Source organism: Triplophysa dalaica, chromosome 17, assembly GCF_015846415.1.
Source record: "Triplophysa dalaica isolate WHDGS20190420 chromosome 17, ASM1584641v1, whole genome shotgun sequence".
In the NCBI taxonomy this organism is placed as follows: Eukaryota; Metazoa; Chordata; class Actinopteri; order Cypriniformes; family Nemacheilidae; genus Triplophysa; species Triplophysa dalaica.
In genome coordinates, this window is record NC_079558.1 from 20438133 (window position 1) to 20461867 (window position 23735).

The 23735-nt window shown below is 36.2% G+C and overlaps 1 protein-coding gene across 4 annotated transcripts in view; it reads right to left on the bottom strand.

Annotated features, from left to right (window-relative positions):
• Positions 1-381: 381 nt before the first annotated feature.
• Positions 382-23735, bottom strand: part of ptprea (protein tyrosine phosphatase receptor type Ea) — a 58328-nt gene continuing 34974 nt past the window's right edge. For 3 of the 4 annotated variants that reach the window (XM_056771402.1, XM_056771404.1, XM_056771403.1), the window contains exons 3-21: positions 16406-16471; positions 14663-14759; positions 14253-14326; positions 11678-11814; positions 9911-10001; positions 8681-8757; positions 8464-8500; positions 8263-8360; positions 6489-6608; positions 6243-6406; positions 4241-4376; positions 3829-3978; positions 3640-3733; positions 3026-3102; positions 2809-2943; positions 2593-2718; positions 1827-1978; positions 1606-1741; positions 382-1322 (exon numbers count right to left, since the gene is read on the bottom strand). In XM_056771402.1, coding sequence (XP_056627380.1) covers positions 1248-1322; positions 1606-1741; positions 1827-1978; positions 2593-2718; positions 2809-2943; positions 3026-3102; positions 3640-3733; positions 3829-3978; positions 4241-4376; positions 6243-6406; positions 6489-6608; positions 8263-8360; positions 8464-8500; positions 8681-8757; positions 9911-10001; positions 11678-11814; positions 14253-14326; positions 14663-14759; positions 16406-16466 — 2037 coding nt within the window. In that variant the 5' untranslated portion in view covers positions 16467-16471 and the 3' untranslated portion in view covers positions 382-1247. Of the gene's footprint in view, positions 1323-1605; positions 1742-1826; positions 1979-2592; positions 2719-2808; positions 2944-3025; positions 3103-3639; positions 3734-3828; positions 3979-4240; positions 4377-6242; positions 6407-6488; positions 6609-8262; positions 8361-8463; positions 8501-8680; positions 8758-9910; positions 10002-11677; positions 11815-14252; positions 14327-14417; positions 14600-14662; positions 14760-16405; positions 16472-23735 lie in introns of those variants that run through there. The other variant, XM_056771405.1, reaches the window with a different exon arrangement.

Here is a 23735-nt window from a genome sequence, read left to right on the forward strand (position 1 = left end):
GTCGGGAAAGGGATGGAGAAAGGAATCGAGCCTCTTCTCCAAGGACAGTAAACTAAACTGGTTTATCATTATCAAGACCAGATGGCCAAGTGAACCTGAACATACAGGCACTGCCAATACCACACATGACCACCAGATGGCAGCATATAAGAAAAATATTTCCCCCAAATTATTTACTTCATAGCTATAGTGCAGCATAGGCATTACTTTTGACATGAAATAGAGTCTCCTGAAATATTTGCCATGCATTCTATATTTTTAATGTACACAAATGTTATCAGTTAAGTAATGCCATGGCACTGTGATGTGGATGGATATGGTCTTCTTGTGATTTTAATATGAGTGTTTTTTACTGTACTGTTTAAAAAGGCAGGACAAGTATGTTTCGTAATACATTTGTTCATTTATTGGAAACCATTGGCCCTCTGCAGGGCAACAATCAGTCATGTATGTTTGTGTGCTTAACAAACCTATGCAGCTTTTCTCAGTAAATTCTCAGGGAGACAGGGGCAAGATCATGAGACATACACATCTCCTTTCTGCTATGTGCAAGACCATCTCTAAATGCAAATTCTTTCAGGTATTTCAAGGTAATACGTTTGTGCCTTTCTTAAGTACAATACACTAGCCATATTCCCTAAAACTCAAATCATCTCACATAGCCTCTTCATTTGATGGAAATATTTGCTGCTTTAAAACCAAAAAGTCAACAACATTCACATTTGCGATGGCTGATAAGGACAATGTTAAAGACAGGGATTAAAAACAACGCTTTGACACAATGAGATCTCTCATAAGACAACTCTGAATAAATAAAACAATATGAAACGTCACATAAATGTCCGATCTCGCAGGTTGTCCCGTCTTTAAATACATCACAGCCACAGCTTTACAAATTCTACACGACTCTTCAAAAAACAAATAAAAATAATTTGTTGCACATACAAACAAAGACAAACACTATTTTACAATTCAAACAGAAACTGGAATGATCTGTTGTAATAAAAACGATTTGAGACCAAAATAAAATAAACCATTTAAATATGTTATAAAGAAGACAAATTTACAGTTTTTAAAACTTTAGTAGCCTTAGTACATTATATTACAGATAGATATGGTTTTTAGTAACGTTGAGGAGAAGTGCATAGCAAAATAGAGCGGAATTATCTTTCAGTCGTGGTAGAAAATTCTGATCGACCGGCGTGTAAAAAAGCATCCAACAACTCAAACATTTAAGGCAGATTTGATTATTTAAAATTGGCATAGTCTGAGAAAATGTCGACAAAGTCCTGTACCACTCTGTAGCAGAAATCATACTGCTCCTGAGAACAGAGAGAAAGACAGAGAGAGATGTGGGATTTAGTCTTAAAATATTGAACAGTTTGCCAAAAATACCATTGCTATTCATTTATTTGATCATTAATATTTAATAATTACTAAACAGTATTTATGAATAAATGACTGTAAATCGTAACAAATAAAAGATGAATTAAAATCACTTTTGAAAAATCTAAAAAACTCAGTTTTCATTTTGTTTTAAGATAAAACGCATTTTGCTGAAACTAAAATTGAATTCTGTGAGAAGATTTAAGGAACTGAACTGACCACCGTCTGAACCATGTGTGGCCGCTGCATTCGTAAACTCTTGACGGTCTGAAAGACGTCCAGCAAACCTTCAGCTTTCACACGCTCCAGAATATTACTGAGAGCGACAAATGTACCGGTCCGTCCTGCTCCAGCGCTGTACATCACACAAACACACACGAGTCAGCCATGACGTTCATTACAGAAAGTGACGTGACGTGATGTGTGTGTGTGTGTGTTACCTGCAGTGCACCACTATGGGATGGTTGCCCGACTGCTGCTGTTGTTTCTGAACGGATGCAATGATGTCAATCATTCCTTTACCTTCGGCTGGGATGCCGATCTCCGGCCAGCCGTGGAAATGAAAGTGTCGAACTAAACGTGTGTGTTTGTCCTGTCAAAATCACACACAGTGATCAGTTATACCATCAACACACATTGCGATCAGAAATCTTATGACAGATTTATCATTCGTTTAGTATCAAATCATCAAAACATTTAAATGATTTACAAAGACAAAGAGTTAGACAACCAGGGGGACTTTACAAACTTTCAAGCAAGCCTAAAATTAATTAAAATGATTTAAATAAGACAAAACAAGCATTACAATAAACTGAAACAATCAAGACATTTCCTTAGTGTGTTGATATCGTTTATAAAAAAATACATATTTCAAAATATCAAGATGCAGAAAAAAGTAATTTGTAGACATTGTCAGATTGTCAAATTTTGTTGAGCACTAAAGGAAATTAACCCTTAAACAAAATAGTTATTAATCTGCCAAAAAAACGTGGTGGATACACTTTTACTACAATAAAAACAAAGTAAAAAAAATGACAGCAAAGCACAAGTCAATGAATAGTAAAGCAAGAATGATGACGGAAATTGAATAGGCAAATACAACGCACTTTCCAAACATGCTTCGTTTTATAATGTGCACAAAATCATAAGTATTTTATTGTGAATATTTGCTCTATAAATTCACACATCCAGCAGACAGAAACTCACCGGTCCGTATGTGAGCAGCAGATCTTTAAGACTGAACGTGTCACACAGCGTGTCTCCTTTCATCTCCACTGTGAAATCTCCATACGTCACAGAGTTCTCAGAGGGCCAGTACTGAAAACACTTGTCCTGCGACACACACAAGCAAAGAAAAAGATGACGCGATTGCTCTGAAACTCACACAAGAGTGCCCAGATGGCTTTGCGTTGTTGTGTGTACCTGCTCTCGCTCCTGTAGTTCTGTCAGCATTACGATCGAGTGACACTTCCACTCCCAAACCATCCTCCAGAAATCCTCCACCGTGCTTGACAGAGGACCCTGCGTCGCGATGAAATAGTCCTTCTGTCTGTACCCCTGCAAAACACACACAAACGTCTATATAGAAACAACTTGTCATGTATAAACACTTATGTGAAAAGAGTGATTAAATACCTACATCAATGAAAGATGCGTTGATATAATCGGTGAACTCCTGACCTCTTTTCATCGACATGATGACTCTGTTAAAGTCATCTAAAAAACATTAAATGAAAATGAACTGATTCTTTCATTCCTGGTGTGAGGAACAATTTTTACAGGATTACACGTAGATTAAAAGAAAGATTTCTAAATAAATTCATTAGATTAATATATATTTGTTCAGGTTTTATTCAAAGTGACGATAACAAATGACAAAACATTTAACATTTTGTCCTAGGAACAAACAATAGGCATTGTACACAAAGCTTGTTTTACAATGAGAAAATCGTAAGAACGAATTAAATTTTTATCCATATTTATTCTATTTTAAAGTGTGTCATTTCAGTACAATTATTGGCTCATAAAAATGTTAATTTTATGAATTTTTGAAGTGTTTTAACAATCAACCTGTTTTGCATACATACTGTATAATCCCGCCCCCAAACTCACGGCATTGGTTACTCTTAAATCCCACCCAGTCGTCACTAACTGATTTGAAATGTTTTATTTTAACAAATTCAGATTTGTATCAGTTTCTAGAACCAGATTTCATTTCAGGTCTTTCATCTTGACAGATGACGTTAAACTCACATGGAATAATCTGAAGGACTCTGTTTTTCTTCATGTTGGCAGGAAGGTTTCCCATTCGCATATTTTCCTTCATGATGCGCATGTTTGTGAGTTTCTAGAAAAAACAGTGTTAACAAGTGTTAATATAACCAGCTGAAAAAACCTGAACATTAGTGTGAATACATATTCTTAAGGGGCGACGTCTCCCACCTTAAACTCCTCCTCCAGGCCCACGCGGTCAAGCGGTACAAAGGTGTTGTGCAGTTTATCCAGGTGACCCTCCAGAGAAGACACATCAAGCTCTGTGTCCCCGTACAGATAATACTCCAGAAGAGCTTGATAGATGAAAGAGTACTGTAACTGTAACACACAATGAAGTAAATCCTCATTAATTTGGTTTATTTATTATGTTCAAAAACATGAATAACAAAGCATATCAGATTTTCTTTATTTAAATGTCTCTTTCATCATGTCTTAGACGGGCTGAAAGCAGCTTATAAAAGTGATGTAAAGAAATGTATTAAATTGATACATGTATTAAATGTGTTAAAGAGTTGATTACATCCGTGCGACACTGTTCAGACACTGTAACAATGGAAACAAATGAAAGTGTTCTGCTCACGTCTGTCTGAATAAGCTGTGACCTCTGCTCTCGGATCCGTGACACGAATCCAAACACGTCCACCTTCTGTTCTGTGTGCGTCATGTCAATCATAGCGTCAATGACGATGAATGTTCCTGTTCTGCCCACTCCGGCACTGAGACGGAAAGAAAGAATAATAACATGAATGATATTTCCACATCATTACTGTTATTAATGTAATGTATCTATGAAAGATAAGTATTTCAAGATCTCAATGACCACCAAAATGTGTGCAAAGATTGTCCATTATTATACATTTTTGGTGTCTTGCCTTTACTTGTACAGCTTGGTGATAGAAAGGACAGGAAGCGTTCTGTCTTCTTTTTTATTCATTCTTTTGTTCTTACATACTTCTTTTTTTCTTTCTCTTTTTGTTTCTTTGTTTCTTTCACTTTCTTTCTTGTCTAACTTTCGTTCTCTTATTCTGTCTCTTTCATACATACATTTTTTTAATTTTTTCTTTTGTATATTCTTAACTTCCTCTTTTCTTTCTTTTCTACCTTCATTCTTTCTTTCTTTTTGTCCATCTTTCGTTCTCTTATTCCGTCTCTTTTATTGTTTAACTTCTTTAGCTTTTTTCTTCCTTTCCCCTTTCCTTATTCTCTGTCATTCAGTCTTTCTTTCTTTCACTCTATTATTCTTTCTTTCATTCTCCGACGATTATTTCATTATTATTAAAACAAGATTAGCTCTGAATGTGAATGTTACAGAAACATCCATTTATATAACAAAAGTACATTATAATTGGATTTATTTTTATTTCATTTCTTTTCAAGTTAGATGGTATGCCAGCCTTTATTTCAATTAGCAATTGGGCATGAAACAAAATTTGGGAAACACTGATCATCAGCAATGGTGTGTTTGGTCCTATTTAGCATTTCAAATGATTTTCTCCCGTCTAGTCTCAATCTGAACACTAGAGGGCAGGAGCGGTCAACCAACAACATGCACAAACCCTCAAAAGGGCTTTTCACTGGAGCGGCTGCTTATCGCTCACACTGCATTTGGTTGTTTAGGTCACAAGTAGTGGACAGCAGGTCAAGACGATGACACACAGACTAAAACTCAATCCACAAACGGTTTATTGTCTCATGAAACATCCATTGACCTACATACATTCACTTTACATATCTGACCAATCAGCAGAGAGAAGAGACCTTTCTTCACCTAATTCAAATCACATGCTAATCACTCTGAATAATGTATTTCATTGTCTGATGGAATAAATTATGCATGCGCGACAGACACCTCCAGACTGACGCACCCGTCTGCGGGGTCTCCAAAATAATGAGATAGAAGTTGTGTCAAATTTGTCTTTGTCTGAAAGTTTCAGCTCATATTCCATCGGATGGGATTTTGTCAGTCTACTCAAATTGAGAAGTTTGTCAATGTAGATTGGGAAGAAAAATATTTCAGCATATATTCATCCTTACGTCCTTTAGAAACCTTTGTGTGAATCTTTCTTCAGTGGAACACAAAAGAAGATATTTTGAGAAATGTTTTACATTCATACAATGGGGTTCAATGTTGTTTCAACTTTCTTTTAAAGATGTCTTTTGTGTTCTGCAGAAGATAGAAACTTGTACTGGTTTGAAATCACATCAGGGTGAATAAATGATGAAAGATGTTTAATTTTGGGGTGCACTATCCCTTTAAATCTTACAAAAATGATATCCGATGCACTTGAAATATAAGAAATTACAAATATTTTTAAATAGTTTTTAATGTTTCATAAAGGAAATGTAAGTGGTGTTTGCAAATAGCCATCTACATGCCAGAAAGTAGTTGTCAGGATGTGGACACTCGCGGTTGCAAAAATGCCCCATAGCAACAAATATAGCTTTAAATGTGTTGCTATATGGTTGCTAGGTTTCTCTAAACTGTTGCATGATGTTATTAAGAGACGTAGAAGCTTCTTTTTATATTCTGGTCTCCACAACGTTTATTCGAGTCTCTGCGCCCAACAGTGTATTGGTCGTACCTGCAGTGCACCACGATGGGTCCGGCGTACGAGGGGTTCACCTGCTTCACCTTCTTGAGGAACTTGAGCATGCCAATGGGAGAGAACGGAACACCGAAGTCCGGCCAGCTGGTGAAGTGCAGTTGAGTGACCAGACGGGGTGTTTTGGTTCCGTCACTGGCCTGCTGCGGTGGACACAGGGCGGATGAGGGTCAGATCACATGAGGACAAACATGTTGACACGAGCATGTGATGAGGTAAACGTACATATTGCACACAGAATTTACGTATCGTGTAGTCCACCAGCACAGTGAAGTCTTCCACAGCAACACGAACATTACCGTACGTCCAACATCCCTGATCGGGCCAATACTGATAACACTTATCCTACAGAGACAGAGAGAGAGACAGATGAGATGAGAGAGAGCACAAGACACGTTCAAATAAATTAAATAACTTTCTTTCTTTCTTCCATCGTGTCTGTCTTTCTGCGTTGTTTTTCTCTTCCGTTCACAGTTTCGTTCAGTCTTTCTTTCATTCTTTCACTCATTTTTTTATTATTCCATTCACTCTATCATTCTGTCTTCTTTCACACATTCTTTTCTTCTGTCTTTCATTCTTTCTTCCATTTTTTTGCTGTATCGTTTTGTCTTCTTCATTATTTTTTTCCGTCTTTCTTCGATACTTCTTTCTTTCTTTCTTTCTTTCTTTTTTTTCCCTTTCAGAGTTCGTTCAGTCTTTATTTCATTCTTTCACTCATTCTCTAATTGTTCCATCATTCTGTCTTCTTTCACGCATTCTTTTCTTAGGTATTTCAATCTTTCTTCCATTCGCTCTTTTTTTTGTATCGTTTTGTCTCTTTTTCATTCATTATTTTGTTCAGTCTTTCTTCCATACTTCTTTCCTTCTCTTTCTTTCGTTCGTTCGTTCTTTCACTCTTATTTTTGTCATCTTTCATTCTCTAATCCTGTCTCTTTCATTCTTTAAATATTTTTTTCTTTCTTTCCTATTTTCTATCTTTAATCTTTCCTTTCTTTCTTTTATTCCATCTTTCTTTAGTTCTATTAATAATTAATTAATTCTTTCTTTCTTTTTGTCCATCTTTCGTTCCCTTATTCTGTATCTTTAAGTGTTTGACTTTTTATTTAAAAAAAAAGTTTCCCTCCTTTCTTTCGTTCTGTCTTTAATTCCATTATTCTTTCATTCTATTATGCCTACCTTCCTTGCTTGCTTCCTTTCATTTATGATTTGTAACTTTAAATGTTAACGTTACATCAAAGTGCCAAATATCAATATTTTACTATAAAATAACTATTTAAATGGTAAATGCTTAATATTTCTAATATGATTTTTGTAAATATATATGTTATACCTTAAAGTAACTAAAACTGAGTACAAAATCCTTATACTAGATGTTACCTGTCATTGTATGATCTAATGATCAATAGAAAACACAACACAGGGAGAAATCTGTTGTGTAGATAAACACATAGCTGTCATTCCGGCACTGAACAGGTGCATTAGAGAAGTAAAGGTGACTTATAAGACATCAAGATGCTAATGCGAGATCTTAATACAGCCCGTCTATCCATCAACATTATTCAGCTGAGAGCCGAGGAGAAATCTCTCTTAATGAGAGTTTGTCCATTAATGAGGTTCAAGCCCGAGCGCTTTATCAGTCATTATTAAAATCATTGATCCCGAGCCACATCCAAAGCTGATTTTAATCTTCTTCTGTCCCGCGTCTTATTGATTTGTTTCTGAGCTTCTGAACACGCTTGCGGACGTGATGAAGAGAGAGTCGTGTAGCTGTTTTGTTACACAGCAACGGTGACATTGAACAGCAAGAAATGAAATGGAGACATTTGTGAGCCATCATTTGCTATAAAGTTTATGAACAGCTTTGGTTTAGTTTATGAACAGCTTTGTTCGATCTTATTGCATTTAAACCAGCTTTAAAATATCTATAATTTATCGAAAATCTTTCAATCATGAGATGCATGAGATATACGTTCCAAATGCAGGAATAAGAGACACAAACCTCTTTTCTCTCTTTCAGATTTGTCAGCATGACAATAGTGGCTGATTTCTGTTCCCATATCATCCTCCAGAAGTCTGCAGCCGTGTCCTGTTTCGGCCCTGAAACAAACACAATACGACATATCATACAGACACACGGTGATATCTATCATTACCTTATTCAAGATGAGATTCTGAATATTTATCTTTAAGATGCGCTCACCTTGTGCAGCGATGAATTTATTTTTATCTTTATAACCCTGAGAGGAAACAACAGCAGATTATGACCGTGTGATTATCAAACAAAATATCTACATCATAGTGGACTATTGCAAAAATACATACAGTCTCAAGAATTGCATTTAAAACACTGAATGAGCATTACTATATGTATCATAAGGCACAGCCTTTATTTTACACCTGACAAATCACAAACTTACGTCAATATATGAAGCATTGACATAATCTGAACACGAAACTCCATCGACATGTGTTAAAGTCACTCTGGAATTATCATCTGGACAACAGAAAAGACAAAATGTTTAATATACAAAACAGACAAGCAACATTTCTACACTTCTGTTGAAAGATTTCCAAATGTTCAGTTTTAAATACAAACAACTTTAATGTACGTAGAAATATAAACTAAAAACTTAGAAATGGTACAAATGTAGGCAGAAGGAACTGAGAGTGATTGACACTGTATTTAGAGAAGTCTTGTCAAGCGTGTGAGGCTGACCGAAGTACTGCGGTAAAACTGTGGTGTGATATCATCTAAACTTGTCCCACTGAATTTCTAGGCAACACAACGTATGAAAATAAGACCTGTGCTTAACCAAAGGGGTTTTCAATAAGATACTTTCTATGACATTGGGCCTCATTCATGAAATATGAGTAGATGATTTTTTGTGTAAATCGTTCGTAAAGTCGTTTTGACGTGAATTTTCGGATTCATGAATTTTTTTGTATTTTCAAAATGCTATTTGGTACGAAAGAGATGTACACCTGCTCCAAACCACATGTAAAACATGTGTAAAACCTCACGCAACGTTCTGTATTCTTTTAGACAAACTGATGACACTGCATTATGACGCACTATGTATCATATTGATATTTCATGAGTTATTTTGCCGTGTCTTGAATTATTCTTTACTTTCTGTAAAACGCAGACTCGCACTGTCCGTTTTCACACAGCCGTCCAATCACAGTGAAGAAGAGGCGGGACAAACACTACATTGACCAACCATCATACACAACAATGGAGAAATTAATATTAATGGTTGCTGCATTTTCATATTAAGTAATATTCTGTAAAATAAGATACTAGTAAAAATGAGGCTAACTGTTGTGGATTTTTTAAATCCACCAGCGCATCTCCAGAATAAGCCTCAAAACCGTTCTCAGGCGCTACCAGCAGGTCCTTTTCAGAAGAGCACCAGGTATAAATATTTTTGCTTTCCAAAATCGCTTTGGTGGACACAGTTTAATTGATGAATTAATTGGTATGCATATAGCCTATTAGTCTTTTATGTATTCATGCAATATAAATATAAATCTTTTCGGGAAGGTCTGTTATATGCGCAAATGACTCGGAAATTTACACATATATTTACGAATGTTTCATTAATGAGGCCCAAGGTATGTGAGTGTGTGTGTGTGCGATAACTCACATGGTAAGATGTTGGGATATCTGTTTTTCTCCTTGTTTTCCTCTTTATTTGCCTCTTCATATGTTCCATGCGCTGATCCTCCTGGTAAAGACTGTCAACAACACAAAATAAACATCACCAAACCAACACAGTGTGTAGTGCGCTTCTGTGTTTAATGTGTATAATGTAAAGTGGGTGTAATGTGTATTGTAAATTGTAAATTGTGTATTGTATAATGCATCTAATGTATATAGAGTGTAGTGACACTATATAGTTTGTTAAATGTATATATTGTGTGGTGTACTGTATAGTGTGTTTTTTTATGCCCCCCATATTGTGTAAACACTGTATAGTGTGTGTGTATATTGTGTAGTGTGTGTGTTTATTGTGTATATCATATAGAGTTCAATGTGTTTAACGCCTATATCGTGTAATGTGTAGTGTGTTCAATCCCAACATTGTATAGTATGTGTATATTGTTGAATATATTTAACGCCTATTTTGTGTAATGTGTAGTGTGTTTAATACCTACATTGTATAGTGTGTGCATATGGTGTAATGTATGTGTTTATTGTGTATATTATATAGTGTTAAATGAACTTAACGCCTATATCGTGTAATGTGTAGTGTGTTTAATGCGTACATTGTATAGTGAGTGTATATTGTGTAGTGTATCTGTTCATTGTGTAGTTTTCAATATATTTAACTCCTATATTGTGAAATGTGTATAGGGTGTAATGGTACATAATGTAGTTTATGATGCGTTTCATTTGTATACTGCATTTAATATGAATAATGTGTGTAATGTGTATATTGTGTAGTAAATACAATAGGGTGTTTAATGCTTATATTGTGTAGTGTATTTATATTAGTAATTCCCTACATTGTGCTGTGCTTTATTTGCATCCCATGCATTGTGATTATAATGTTTATTCTGCATTGTGTGAATAGTACGTCATCTACACAACTGCAGTCTTGTGAACCGCACATCATTTCACTTGTGTATATGGTGAAGCGAAAATAATTTGTAATTTGATTTTTTTAAACTGCTAGCGAACACTGGGAGTATTCAGGCTCTCAAAACTGACCCTGCTGTTCAAATTCCCACCATCCTCATCACTGTGTTATTACTGCAAATGTACACTATTAGTCCTGCTATTGTTCCTGTATCTACAGCCTATTGTTAAACCCGCATAACTGCTTCCATTCCAGCTTAAACTGTTTAGGTGTCATTGAGATTGTTGTGCAGAAACACAATGTTTCCATGACAGAACGTTCACATGCTTCTTTCAGATTGTGTTCCTGAATCACAGTCCTGTGAGATGACCCCATGTGTCTAAAAGAGGGCGAGAGGGGCTTTCTCAAATGACTCGACGCCTGATGACTGCTTAATGTTTCAATTCCATTAATCCTCAGCGGGATCTGAGCGCAGCTGACCTGTCAGCATTTGTGGAGGAATATTTGCTGATCCATATGAATGCGCCAAAATGTTTGTAGCCGTTAATAACAACGCAACACTGCGGCATCAGCATCTTTAGTTGAACAAAACAACAATTTCTCCGGCAGCAAACACAGAAAAAACGCAACGATTGCTGGCTCGGCATAAGATACAATCATCCCTGATGTGAAACATACATTAATGGATTACAATGTATACAAATGGTCTCTGCTTCATCTTTGTTTATTGTCACAATAGTAGTTGGTACAGCGATACTTTTATTTTAATGGTAATTTGTTCACTTGGACATCAGGATTAACTTAAAATAATGATGCAAAAACAAAACTTACATTGTACTCTTCCCGAAAGAGTTTTCCATCGTCGGCCGAGCGTATCCGATACTCTTCTTCTAAGTTGTCTACGGGGATGGGGAAATATGTTTTGGAGGTGGACGGCGATCTAGGCAGTAAGACCACGGTTTGTTGTTCTGTGGAAGAATACAGTGATGAAAATCACACAGTTCACATTTATTTTCTTTCCATTTAATTCTTGATGAGATGCATCAAAGGGAATCCAATAGGGCCAAGATGGATGTTTATTTCATGCTTAAAACACAAGTACAGGCTTGTGTTTTAGTATCAACCAATGCATTCACCTCAACAAAACAGAAAGACCCAAAAACCAGCACCATTACATTACAGACTATCAAGCTTGAAGCTTCATTGAAAAGTAAGCAAGAACAGCACATTTTCTAGCGTTGAATGATCTTTTATAATAAGTTTTATTCATGGTCTGTATCATTAATCTGTATCTCATCATCTTTCTGGATTTGATCTGCTGACAACATCTGGCATAGTCTTTAAAAGTCTTCATTTTACTTTATAGTCTTACATTTCATTCAAAGTTTATTTTCAGTATATTTCCAAATATTGACAACACTCGATCTTGGTATTTTTGCCTATGCATTAGAAAAAAAGGGAGGATTACGCCCACTTTAAAAAGCTTGATTTGAATATTTTCAAATGCAGACCTACATACAACTTTTTTATTAAATGAATACATGTAAATACATTTTGGTCTCCTCATAAGATATAGAGGTGCCATAAAATTGCCTATTTTTGCTACATTTGGAAAACAAATTATATTTTTAACAAAATTCTGTTTCAAATTTTGAATTTTTTCAAGCGAGAGTTTGGGTTTTCATTGAAACGTCATCTTCAACGTAATTCAATAATATTTAATTCTGTATATATTGCCTGGCCATAATCTATTATGCTTTAATTTAAATCTTGATTTTTAAATCTAGTTCAAAAAACACGTTAACACCATCCATCAAACCATCAAGGAAATACGGTTATACACAAAAACATCTGAATAATAACATTAATGACAAAGAGAAAACTTCCAGAAATCCCCAAAGTCAGACCCTGAAGAGCAATCACTGAGTTAGATGTTAGAGAGAATGACATGTTAGACACGGTCATGCTAGCGTTCACAAATCCCTGTTTAACTCATTTATCACAGACCTTCAGATGGCCCGTCAAGATCATCTTCGTCATCATCATCCACATCTATATATACTTCTACGCAACACAAACACACACACAGCAGGTCACACTGGTGAACATCTGAATCTGAACGTTCAAAACTTTAACATGTACTACAATATAGTCATGCCAGAATCATTTTACCAGGGTGTAACTATGCAGTTGTTATGGTGTTTTGGTTGCTCATCACCCTGCAAAAGACACATCGCCCGGTCCGTTTGATATAGCACCCGTCTGGATACGACATGGGTCTTTTCTCGAAAACCCAAAAAGGTAATATGTGCGATTCAACATGCAAACTCATGAGCCAATCACACGACAGCATTCTGAACAAACAAAAACGCTTGCAGAATAAAACATCAAAGAGATGATTTGGTAAGCCACATCCTCTACATCGACGATGCGTTCAATTCTAAAAACTCTCCGATTAAAATCTTCACATTTAAAATTTGGCTCTAAAACTTTATTTGAGGTTATTAGGAGAAATAATTTAGTACCGTAATCTACAGAAACATCAACACGACACACAATATGTGGCGACAGAGATTTCTCTCACAGACTCTTGTCTTTCATAGATCAGATCATTTGCTAGATCACAGATCAGAAGTTGGATCATATTGAGAACATTGTTAAAATCTGAGACTTGGGAGAGTCTTTATTAATCTGATAAGACAACCTAGACACCTACAGTATGAGTGAATAGAGACGTTTTGCCTATTTTTCTTCCTACAAGTAACCAGAACGAACAGCCTATAAAGCATTCGGTGTTAAATGAAGTATCTCTAAAAGCAAACAGGAACATTTGCTTCACACGTACCGGTAAGTTCCTCTTTTACAGAGTTTTATTTCTTATTTAAATATTTATGAGGAAACTTCGATCATTTAGACGAAGGCTTAAAAAATATAAAACACACAGTGTATCTGATAACATAAAAGTTGAAAGAACCTCATGTACTTTAATAATACTTTATAATCTGCAACGTTAAAAGTCTGATAAATCAGACAGACAATTTCATCTCAGGGATTTTGAAACTAGTAGATCAGAATAACAAAATAAAAATGAACAGAGTGGCGATTCTTTTAATCAAAAAACCTCAAGTGTACAGATCAACTCAACCCTTAAAAAAGAATAACATTACCCACAATCCCCATAAAAGCAAACATTTTAGAACTGAAGGTGGAATATGAGTCACTTGCTGTGACACATCTGTACGAGAAGAAAAGCCTCACGTCCTGCCCTCCTCAACAACACTGAACTGAAAATCATGAACAGGAAACTGAATATAACACATTTCGCATTCAAACGTGCCTCTCGTTTCACAACACGGGGTTCACATCAGACCCAAAACGCACTGAGAGAGGATGAAGGATAGCTTACCCTGCTCTTCCAGGATCCCATTTGGTACTTTCTTGTCGGTGGCTGTGATGACAGCCTTCCTCTGGTTTTTCAACCTGAATGATAAAACCAAAACAGACATAAAAAGATGAACGTCAGGACACCTTAAATCACATCCTTCAGCTCTATTCCTAAACTTTATCTCACCAACGAAAACTCGAACTCTTTTTCATCAGCTACGCGGTACACGACACGCCGTGTGCCCGGAGAACCATACGAAACCTCTCTGTGTCTGAGGTCAAACTCCTACAAGCGGCAGTGTGTGAATCATACATGTGTGTGAGCGTGTCTCAGTTCCTGGTCCACGCCCTCAATCGTGAAGGGGCGGAGCTTGACACAGCCAGGCATTCTGAGTGCGTGTGTTTATGTGCATGCGTGTGTGTGTGTCATACCTGAGAAAACACCAGGTCAGCAGGCCCACAACAAGAATCAAGACGAACAGACCGAGCAGTGTGGGCAGGATGTATGGGCTGGACTGCAACTGGTCGTCTAAAGGAAGAAGGAGAGGCAGTTAAACCCACAGCGAACAAAAGGACAGGAAACTGGCCCGTGAACAGAGCCGGCGCTTGGCTTTAAGTGAGGGATGGCAGCCGGTCAAGCTAATCCATTAGGAGTGATTTAATCCAGCGCTCTGTGCCGTTTTGACTGCAGGATAAGCATCGCTCGTTCGGTTAACTGCGGGTTAGACGTGAATCACATGCCAGAACCGGCTATCAGCGCTCTTTACTGCAGACCAAATCACAGACTACTGTATATAATCCACTATAGATTTAACACAAAGCCTCACGGATGCTTATGAGACACTTAGACGGTGACAACATGTAGACAGGATTTAAATGTTGCTGACGAAAGCTACAAAAGCAGTCACTAAGAGTTCATTCTCTCATGGTGCCCGTCTTCATTTGAACATTTATTTTTTGCATTTTAAACTTCAAAGCCTTATTTTTGTTATTTTAAGGCCGTCATACGATTCTTATGCAGAAGAAAAGTTTGTGTTTTTCATGTCTGTTTACTTTGCATAATAATTTTGTATTTATAAACACATACATGTTAGAAAGATATGAGAATTAATCCACATTTATTTATAATTCTACTTATTGGTCAGTGTAAATAAATACATCTCAATGTTTCCTAAATACTGGTGTATGTAAATGTGTGTGTATATTCTTGCGTTTATAAATACAAAATGAATATGAACCGTATACAGTCGTACAGTATATTATGTAAACACAATCTTATATTCAAGATGCGATTCATGGTGATTTTTTATACAGTTATTTACTTATTGGTCGTTTTCAACTACGAACGTTTTTCAATACAAAATATCACTATGAGCCATATAGGCTGTTTACCAATATTTTGTATTAAAAAAAGTAAATAAAAGAAGTAAAATATGTATTTATAAGCAGTATGATTTAATTCCATCACAATCATTACATCTACTGGTTTCTGTGATTGTGATGATTTCCTTTTTTTCAGAGGGGCAATACATAGAACCCATATTTATGATTATTAACTAATCATTTGAATCTATTTTTCATGTATTTTTCACATTTAGTTCCATATCTACATACAGAGGCAAATTATTTTAACAAGATTTTAATCGAGTTCAAGTTCAAGTTCAAGTTGAGCTTTATTGTCATTCCACTACATGTGTGGACATATAGCGGGACGAGATGTCGTGCCTCACAGGGCCACGGTGCTACATAAATACAGATATACAACACGAAGTAAAACAGTATAAACCTATACACAACTGGCCTACTGTCATCTTTGACTATACACTGTCAGCTTTGACTATACAGAGTTTATCACTCTGCTTGGTGTCAATTTGACAACTATCATCATGAGAATGTAAAACTTGCGGTACAGCAAAGTGTGATTTGGTTTTGCAGACAGCATATCTGAAAAGCACTTTTCTATTGACATCATTTAGCGCCACCCTGAGTGAAACAGATGTACTGATTCATTTCCAGATGTTCCTTGCTTCTAACAATCCAGTGATTCTTACAGATCACAAAATCATTTTGAGGATGAAAGAAAGAAAAAAATATGCATACCAAACGACTTACACAAATACATTAGCTTCATTTATGAGCTTCCTGACTTTTACATTTTTTCAGAGTTAAACTTACCATTGTTGTCTGATGTGGTTGCGTTTGATTCAGTTACTGCAAGGAAAAAAACAAGGACCATTGTGTCTGTAAAAGAAAAGAGAGGATTATCAGTATTTTATATTCCATTTATACAAGTATGTTCCAAATTAATAAACTTGTATAATTTCTTCCCTAAATGGGACAATCCAACTAAAAGAGTAAACCGGAAAAAAGATGCAGTAGTGCTACTACTCCACTAGATGTCACCAACTCATAGGGGAAGTAAAACTTTCTAGAGATAAGTTTAAAAAGAGAGCATTCTTTATATTGACCGAACTTCTAAGAAACTTGTCAACCCACTTCATCATAGACAAGAGCGATTGTTCTTGCATAAATTTGTGGGATTTATGGTCCACGTGGTGTTACCAAAACTATTAAGCTGGTTAAAACGACAGATTTAATCGGCCTGGGTTTAGAGGTGTTAAAAAGCTCATCTGATTAAACATGCGTGCAAGTTTATTTGGGGAAAAGCTGATATTTTTTCATTAGCACTTCCCCTTACCCTGCATATCAAGTGATTTATATAAAAATAACATTCAGACAACTCTTGTTTTCCTGTATCTCTCAATTTCTACAGCAGTACGCTGGCAGCCATGGAGTTAAAATATCACGTCGTAAAATCTTCTTCATGAAAGCACAGTAAATTTAGATTGCAAATATCTCTGTTAACTCACAATGCTACAAAACTTGAGTGATCTGTCTATAAGGCAAACGTCCGAGGACGAACGGAACTGAATGTATTTACAACCAGTTCTGATATCAGTGCTGGTGCTAAGAGATAAGCCCAAACACAAAATGCATACAAAGGGCCGCAGATGTTCTCCATTGAGAAAATAAAGTAGCTGCTTCTTGTACTTTACACACCCAGCACAATGCATATATAACAGACCCCAGAATAGAAAAAGTGCTGAGTTTTATCTGTGAATTCTGTGATGATCAACACTTAGGCCGTGTTCACACTTTTTCAAAACAGTAAAAAATTGTTCAACTCCTTAAGACGCTTTGAACTGCAGAAATTGATGCCGGCGCTTCTTCAACTTTTTAAGAAAACACCGTTTACTTTATAGGATTATAATGTAAAACAGGCGCTAGCAGCTTCAAAAAAGAAGTCATCAGCTATCAATTATTATAGTAATCGAGTTTTCTAGTGATTTTCCATCGAATAATCAGATATCATGGGTCTCTTAAAATGAACGACTCATTTGTTTCCTTTTAGAGAAATTATTTTATTTTATTGCTGAAATTGCAAACATTAATATCTGTGAAAAGTTAACCCATTTAATACATTACATTGCCATGTGCCATTCAAAATGCAATATAATAACGTTAATAAAAATAATTTCAAAGGTAAACAATTAACTTCAGCTTATGTATGATGCATTTAGTTGATCAAAATTAGTTTTATTATTAAATAATAATATATCTGTCAACATAAAATACAAAGTTAACCGGACTTTCATTTTGTCAGGTTGTCGAAAGACACTTATTTTTTAGTATGTCTGTTTCTTCACTTAATAATAAATAAAAATGTTTTGTCACAATAAAACGTTCGTGAAATAAACTCTCAAAGCAACTCTGGAGATGAAGTTCATGCTCATGTCCTCATAAAGCGCAGACGCAGACAAATTCATGAGCATCACACATGTAGCACGCAAAACTGTGCAGATGGCATGTGTAAATAACAGGATTCGGCATCCAAAAGTCTGCATCTAGTTTTATAGACTCAATGCAGCCGGAAAACAAGTTTCACTCGCAAAATAAACTAAAACGAAGTAAAATAGCAGTTCACCATTTCAATAAGCTATCAGTTATTTATCAGCATGAGAAATACGTGCGAGCGTGTGAACACACTAATTTTTTTTGTCTCACGGGGAATGCATGAGACTTGAGAGCCCTGTAACATGAATAGGGTTTAGCGGGCAGTGCATTAGTGATAACCCATGTGGAAACGCAGTTTGATTAAACGAAGCTTCGAAAAATTGCCTCAATGATTTTTTGTATTCAAATTACTCAAGTAACTCGAGAAATCTTTTCAGCCCTAATGTGAACACAGCCTTAGACTGCCAAAGGTTATTTTTATAAAGGTACAGTACAGTAAATGGATTTCTTAACATGAAATATCATTAAACAGCCAAACCTGCTGTATGTCAGCTATATGTTAGTAGGATATTTATGCATCTTTAAAAAAAAAACAATGAAAGAAAGAAAATTACAGAAATTCTGATGGTTTCCATTAAAATACCATTATGTAAGATTTGCTTTTTCCTAATTCCTTTCTGTGGTGTTCAATGAATAGATTTTTAAAATCAGTTGCCTAACATTGGTTAATGCACAACGAACCTTTACCAACTGTTTTATAAACTAACATGATCCCCTCTCAATCCGCATCATCTTTCAAGAGCCGTCTGAAATAAAGAGTTTTGCGCATTAGCATCTGTGACAAACCGTCACCATGTTCAGCATTTTTTGCAGGTGTCCCGAATCGCGCTGGAATCCAGACAGCGGCAGGACTAGAGTCGATACAGAATCCCACGGCCATTAATAAAGACCTGAGAGTCGCCTGCAGATGCAGGAGGAGTAATGGGAGAATTTTAATGAGGAGAAATTACCCTCCCTGTATTCTGCGGTACAACCAAACCAACACACAGAAATATAAAACCCATCAACACAAGCCAAACAAAACAATCTTTTATAGCAGGAGTATGTCCATAAAGCTACTTCTTTACATTCATTTAATGTCAATCGGTGAAATATACTGGGGTAAAATGTGTTGTTCAAAGACACGGAAAGAATAGGATTCCCCACGGCCCCAGTGCTTCAGCCTTTACACACACACAAACACACACATCACCTGCCAGCTCTGCTAGGAAACAATGGGAAAGTGTAAAGTAAGTGAATTAAATCAGTGACACAGATAAATCCTGTGGAGTCGCACAGCAGCGAAGGCAATGGACTCCCAAACGGCTCTCGCAAATATGTGTCTCTGTGCATTTGAGTTAATGGGTTGCTTCAAGCTCAAAGCATCACCGTTTTCTTAAAGGAACACGCTAGTGCAAAACAGAAACATCAGTGTTCATTTAATCATTTAAACCTAATTGTGGTTCTTCTGTAAAACACAAAAGATGTGAAAAGGTGGTATGGTCGATTCCTAGAAGAACACACTCAATGCGTCTGAAATCGCATACTGTGACATTTCGTACTAAATTTGAATAAGTGCCTACCTATCGGCCGTTAAAACAGTATGTTCTAATATAGTATGAGTGGTGTAGTATGAATACATTTCGGACATAATGCGTCCGCCATGTTTTATGGCCGTGTGCCCGTTTGCTCTTTGACCTACGACCTATAGCAGCAACCTACACGTGAGCGTTGATAAAAACTTATTCTGAAAAAAAGAAAAAATAATTTATTGGCACTTACATAGTAAACGGACGTCCGCCTTAAAGTTGTACGCCATATTTATTTGATTTACTTTTGAAATTTGACCGTCGCTCAGCTCCCGTGGCATCATGGGATAGAAAAGTGTCCATCCGATCCACACTTACGAATCTTCGTCGGAAGTAGTAAACCTTTCGTGTTTTTGTCGCCTGCTGTTTATTTCCATACTGAGGTTTCGGACATATTACTGATTACTCATACTCATTTTCAGCAACAATACAGTATGGAAGTAGGCAGTTCAACTCATATATAGCTATACTGATCACTTTGACTAGCCCCGGAAGTGGGGGTGCTGCGGGTGCGTGCGAAAGAAAAACTGAAACCATGTCATAAATAAATAACTAAATAAAGGTAGAGACTATTTGCACGAAGTCTAAGTTGCCATCATTTTAATAATCAATATAAATATTATGATTTACACTCTGCTATTATTGAATAATGTTTAATAAATAACAATACTGAGGTGCAAATAGTAACGTTATCTGCCACCATTTATAAGTATCAATAGCTTCTAACTACTATTTCTACTTGATCCAAAGGAAAAACAGCTATTTTCGGTCAGTGCAAGTAGCATTGCTGCATTGGGCGGGCTATTTGTACTCGGTGTAAATAGACACTCCGTAAAAGAACGTGTTATATCAAAATTAATGCAATACATTTTAATGCATCTATTCACTATCAATTGGAAACATGAATAACATTGCACAACATATTATACATGAATAACATATTTTCAGACTTTTTTTACAGAAAATGAACGTCCCCATGCAGGACTTCGTCAGCATCAACCCAGAAAGAAAGACCACTTTCGGAGTTTTGCATGCAGGCAGGCAGTAATGTAAGACAGTTGTTTCTTTATTTGAGATTTCTGTGTGCTGTCGCTGTGCAGCATGCAGTTGTGTTTAATCGCGTGACTGGTTTGCCCATGGTTTATTATAGCTTGATGTTTGGGTGGTTAAGATGCCGCCGCACAGCTAGTTTTGTACAACAGATTGTGCTTTGGCTATAGGCATACATATAACACGCGTTTATGTGTTTGTGCTTGTTTTTATGCTGTCTCCTATAATCACACTGGCGACCTTCTTTATTCTCGGCAGCAACAAATTTTCTCCACCGTTATTTATTAACATTAAACTTAAGCGGCTCGCCCATGGCACAGTCATAACTTCTGCCCCGGCAAAAAATATTTTTTCCTGCAACACGTGAATACTTGTATTAGCATTTACAGAGATGGTTTTAGCAGTAAAGACATATACAATCGTTATGTAGCCCAATCTCAACTTCAGGTAGACCTCCGCAATTTAAAAGTTTTTTTTCTTCAGTATTTCATTTAATACAATCAGTATACACTAATAATATGTATAATTTTTTAAATATTAATTAAATATTAAAAAGAAATTACATTATAACTTCACAGATCGGAAGTTAACTTCGGGCCATGCGCGTACATCTAATGAAACGATCTATAACGATGTTTAACTAAAAGCGTTAAAAAAATCATGCAATTTGGCCGTTCTTTTACATGACGATTTCTTTTGTGTCAAGTGGAAGTTTTTCAAAACGATACCGTTATCATCTCAGTGTAAACTACAAATGCACAAATTTGAGAAAATTTGTGCAACAGTGTTTACTTACAAAGCGCCATCTTAACTGCAATTGCTTGTTAAATACAGCGTTTCAAGACATTTTTGTGGACAGCAGCATGTATTCACAAAACATTTTTTTTCACATATAACAGACACCAGCCACAGAAAATACAAAGAGACCATTTCACAATTATTTTCAGTTTTTCTGAATCGGCCATTTATAGGTACTGTACTGTAATGATAATGCCTTGTTTCTGTGAACAACTAACAATATTTCTCCCAAATATCAAAAAGTATTGTTTCTATTTGAATTTATTTGCAGAAAATGAAAACCGGAGAAACAGGTGAAAATAACAAGCATTAATGCATTTTTACCAGACACCAACTAGGGATAGTTCAAAAGTTATTGAAAAACTGGATATTTCACTGTTTTCATGGGTTTCAATGACCACAATAGATCTAGAAATGTAGATTAAATGATCATATGGAACGGTCTCTTAACATTTCCCGCCGGTGTAATACAAAATTGTGTTTCAAGTTCAACGCTAATACTGCCAAATGTAATTTTATAAAGGTATATGGGTTCTTGGCATGAAGTTTAAAGCATCAACAAACACATATTTGTATGGTGTTTATATTTCATGTTAGGAATTATTTCTCTTTGAAGCTTCAGGCTGTATATACTCCTCCCTACTGCAGTGATCATGTGACATTGTTGGTCCTGCCATCGGCCCTCTGTTGTTGTCTTTGCCCCCAGCAGGTGTGACAGTTCCTAAGAGTCATTATTGTAAACAGGTCACGGGGAAAAACTGGTAGACAGTCTCTTTAAAAGAAAGCCATACGGACTTAGCCTCAGTGAGATCTCACTCCCTCGTGCTGGAGATGCCCCCGAATGCTTAAGCGGGTTTGAAGGGTACGTGAGAGTGTCTGCGTTTGTGTGTCTGTGTAATAACCGTGAATTAACAATAGTGAGCCGTGGGGGTTGTCAGCCCACACGGACGCTCACAGTGGACGTCTATAAATGAGCAACGTTCCTCTGATAGCACAGTGAGATCACTTCCCTTGAAGAACACAAGAACAGACTTTATCAGTATATCCAAATGCATTGTACATCTGTTCAGTTTTCATAATGTTCACACATTGTGTAAGCACGCTCGCACAGCCCAGAGGTGATAATTTATGTAGGGCTGCTATAAGGAGCTAGAGGAAATACACACACTAAAGCATCACTCGTCTCTTCATCACATCATCATCAGACGCAACACCACTGTACTGGACCTTTAAACAAATCAAAATTGGATGCAGTACAAAGTAAAAGTCTTAGTTAAATGACAAATCATTCAAATAAAATTCCAGGATCTATAGCCTCACCAACAAAAAAAATCAACAATAACAAGGAGTATAAAAAAAATACATTTTTGTTTGCGTGCAAGTTGTGCAAATACTTTTATGTGATAAAAAATGTAGAATACTGTATGGATCAAGAAAATCAACAGAATACAATGGAATATTTTTACAGACAATTTAACTTTTAAGCATTCAAATTTCAACATTTGCACCCTTAATGTCTTCAATAGTTCATTTAAAAAACTATTTCGGGAAGAACTATACACACACACATTCTCAGAATCATAAACCACATAAGCATGTCCAGCAGTCTCTGCTCTCACAAAACCACAGACACAAACACAGTAAGATCATTTTAGCACAGGTCTTCACACATCTAATGTTGTTCTGTATAAACGTCGGTGTTGAAATGACATTCACACCCTAAAGTATGATTATAACACACACTCTTCCTCATTCATTTGTGATGTGGCATGTGAATCGCATGAGTAAGGCCAGGCAAGGGAAGTTTATTTATATAATAGCACATTTCATTCACCATGGTAAATCAAAGTGCTTCACATAAAAATAATAAAAATAATCATTTAAAGTAATCGCAATGAAAAAAACACGGAATTTAAAAACGTAGGGAACTGAGGATCCAAAAATGACAGAGATATAATGTTCACTCATTCACAATTAATGAATATAAATAAATCATTTCTAAAATCAAGTGTGGATTTTGATGTGTGCTACAATACTCTATGATCTTTAGAAAACAGGAAGTTTATTTGACCTGACGAGGATTGAAAGTCTGGTGCACAGAATTCTCACAGCGTGCTTGACCCTGTGTGATCTTCTCTCTTTTAGTTTCTGCTCGTCCGATCCCCAAACTTATAGTTTTTTCTTTACACTTTAGTTTCATAGTTATCTGAGTTTTATAGTTTTCTCTCTCACAT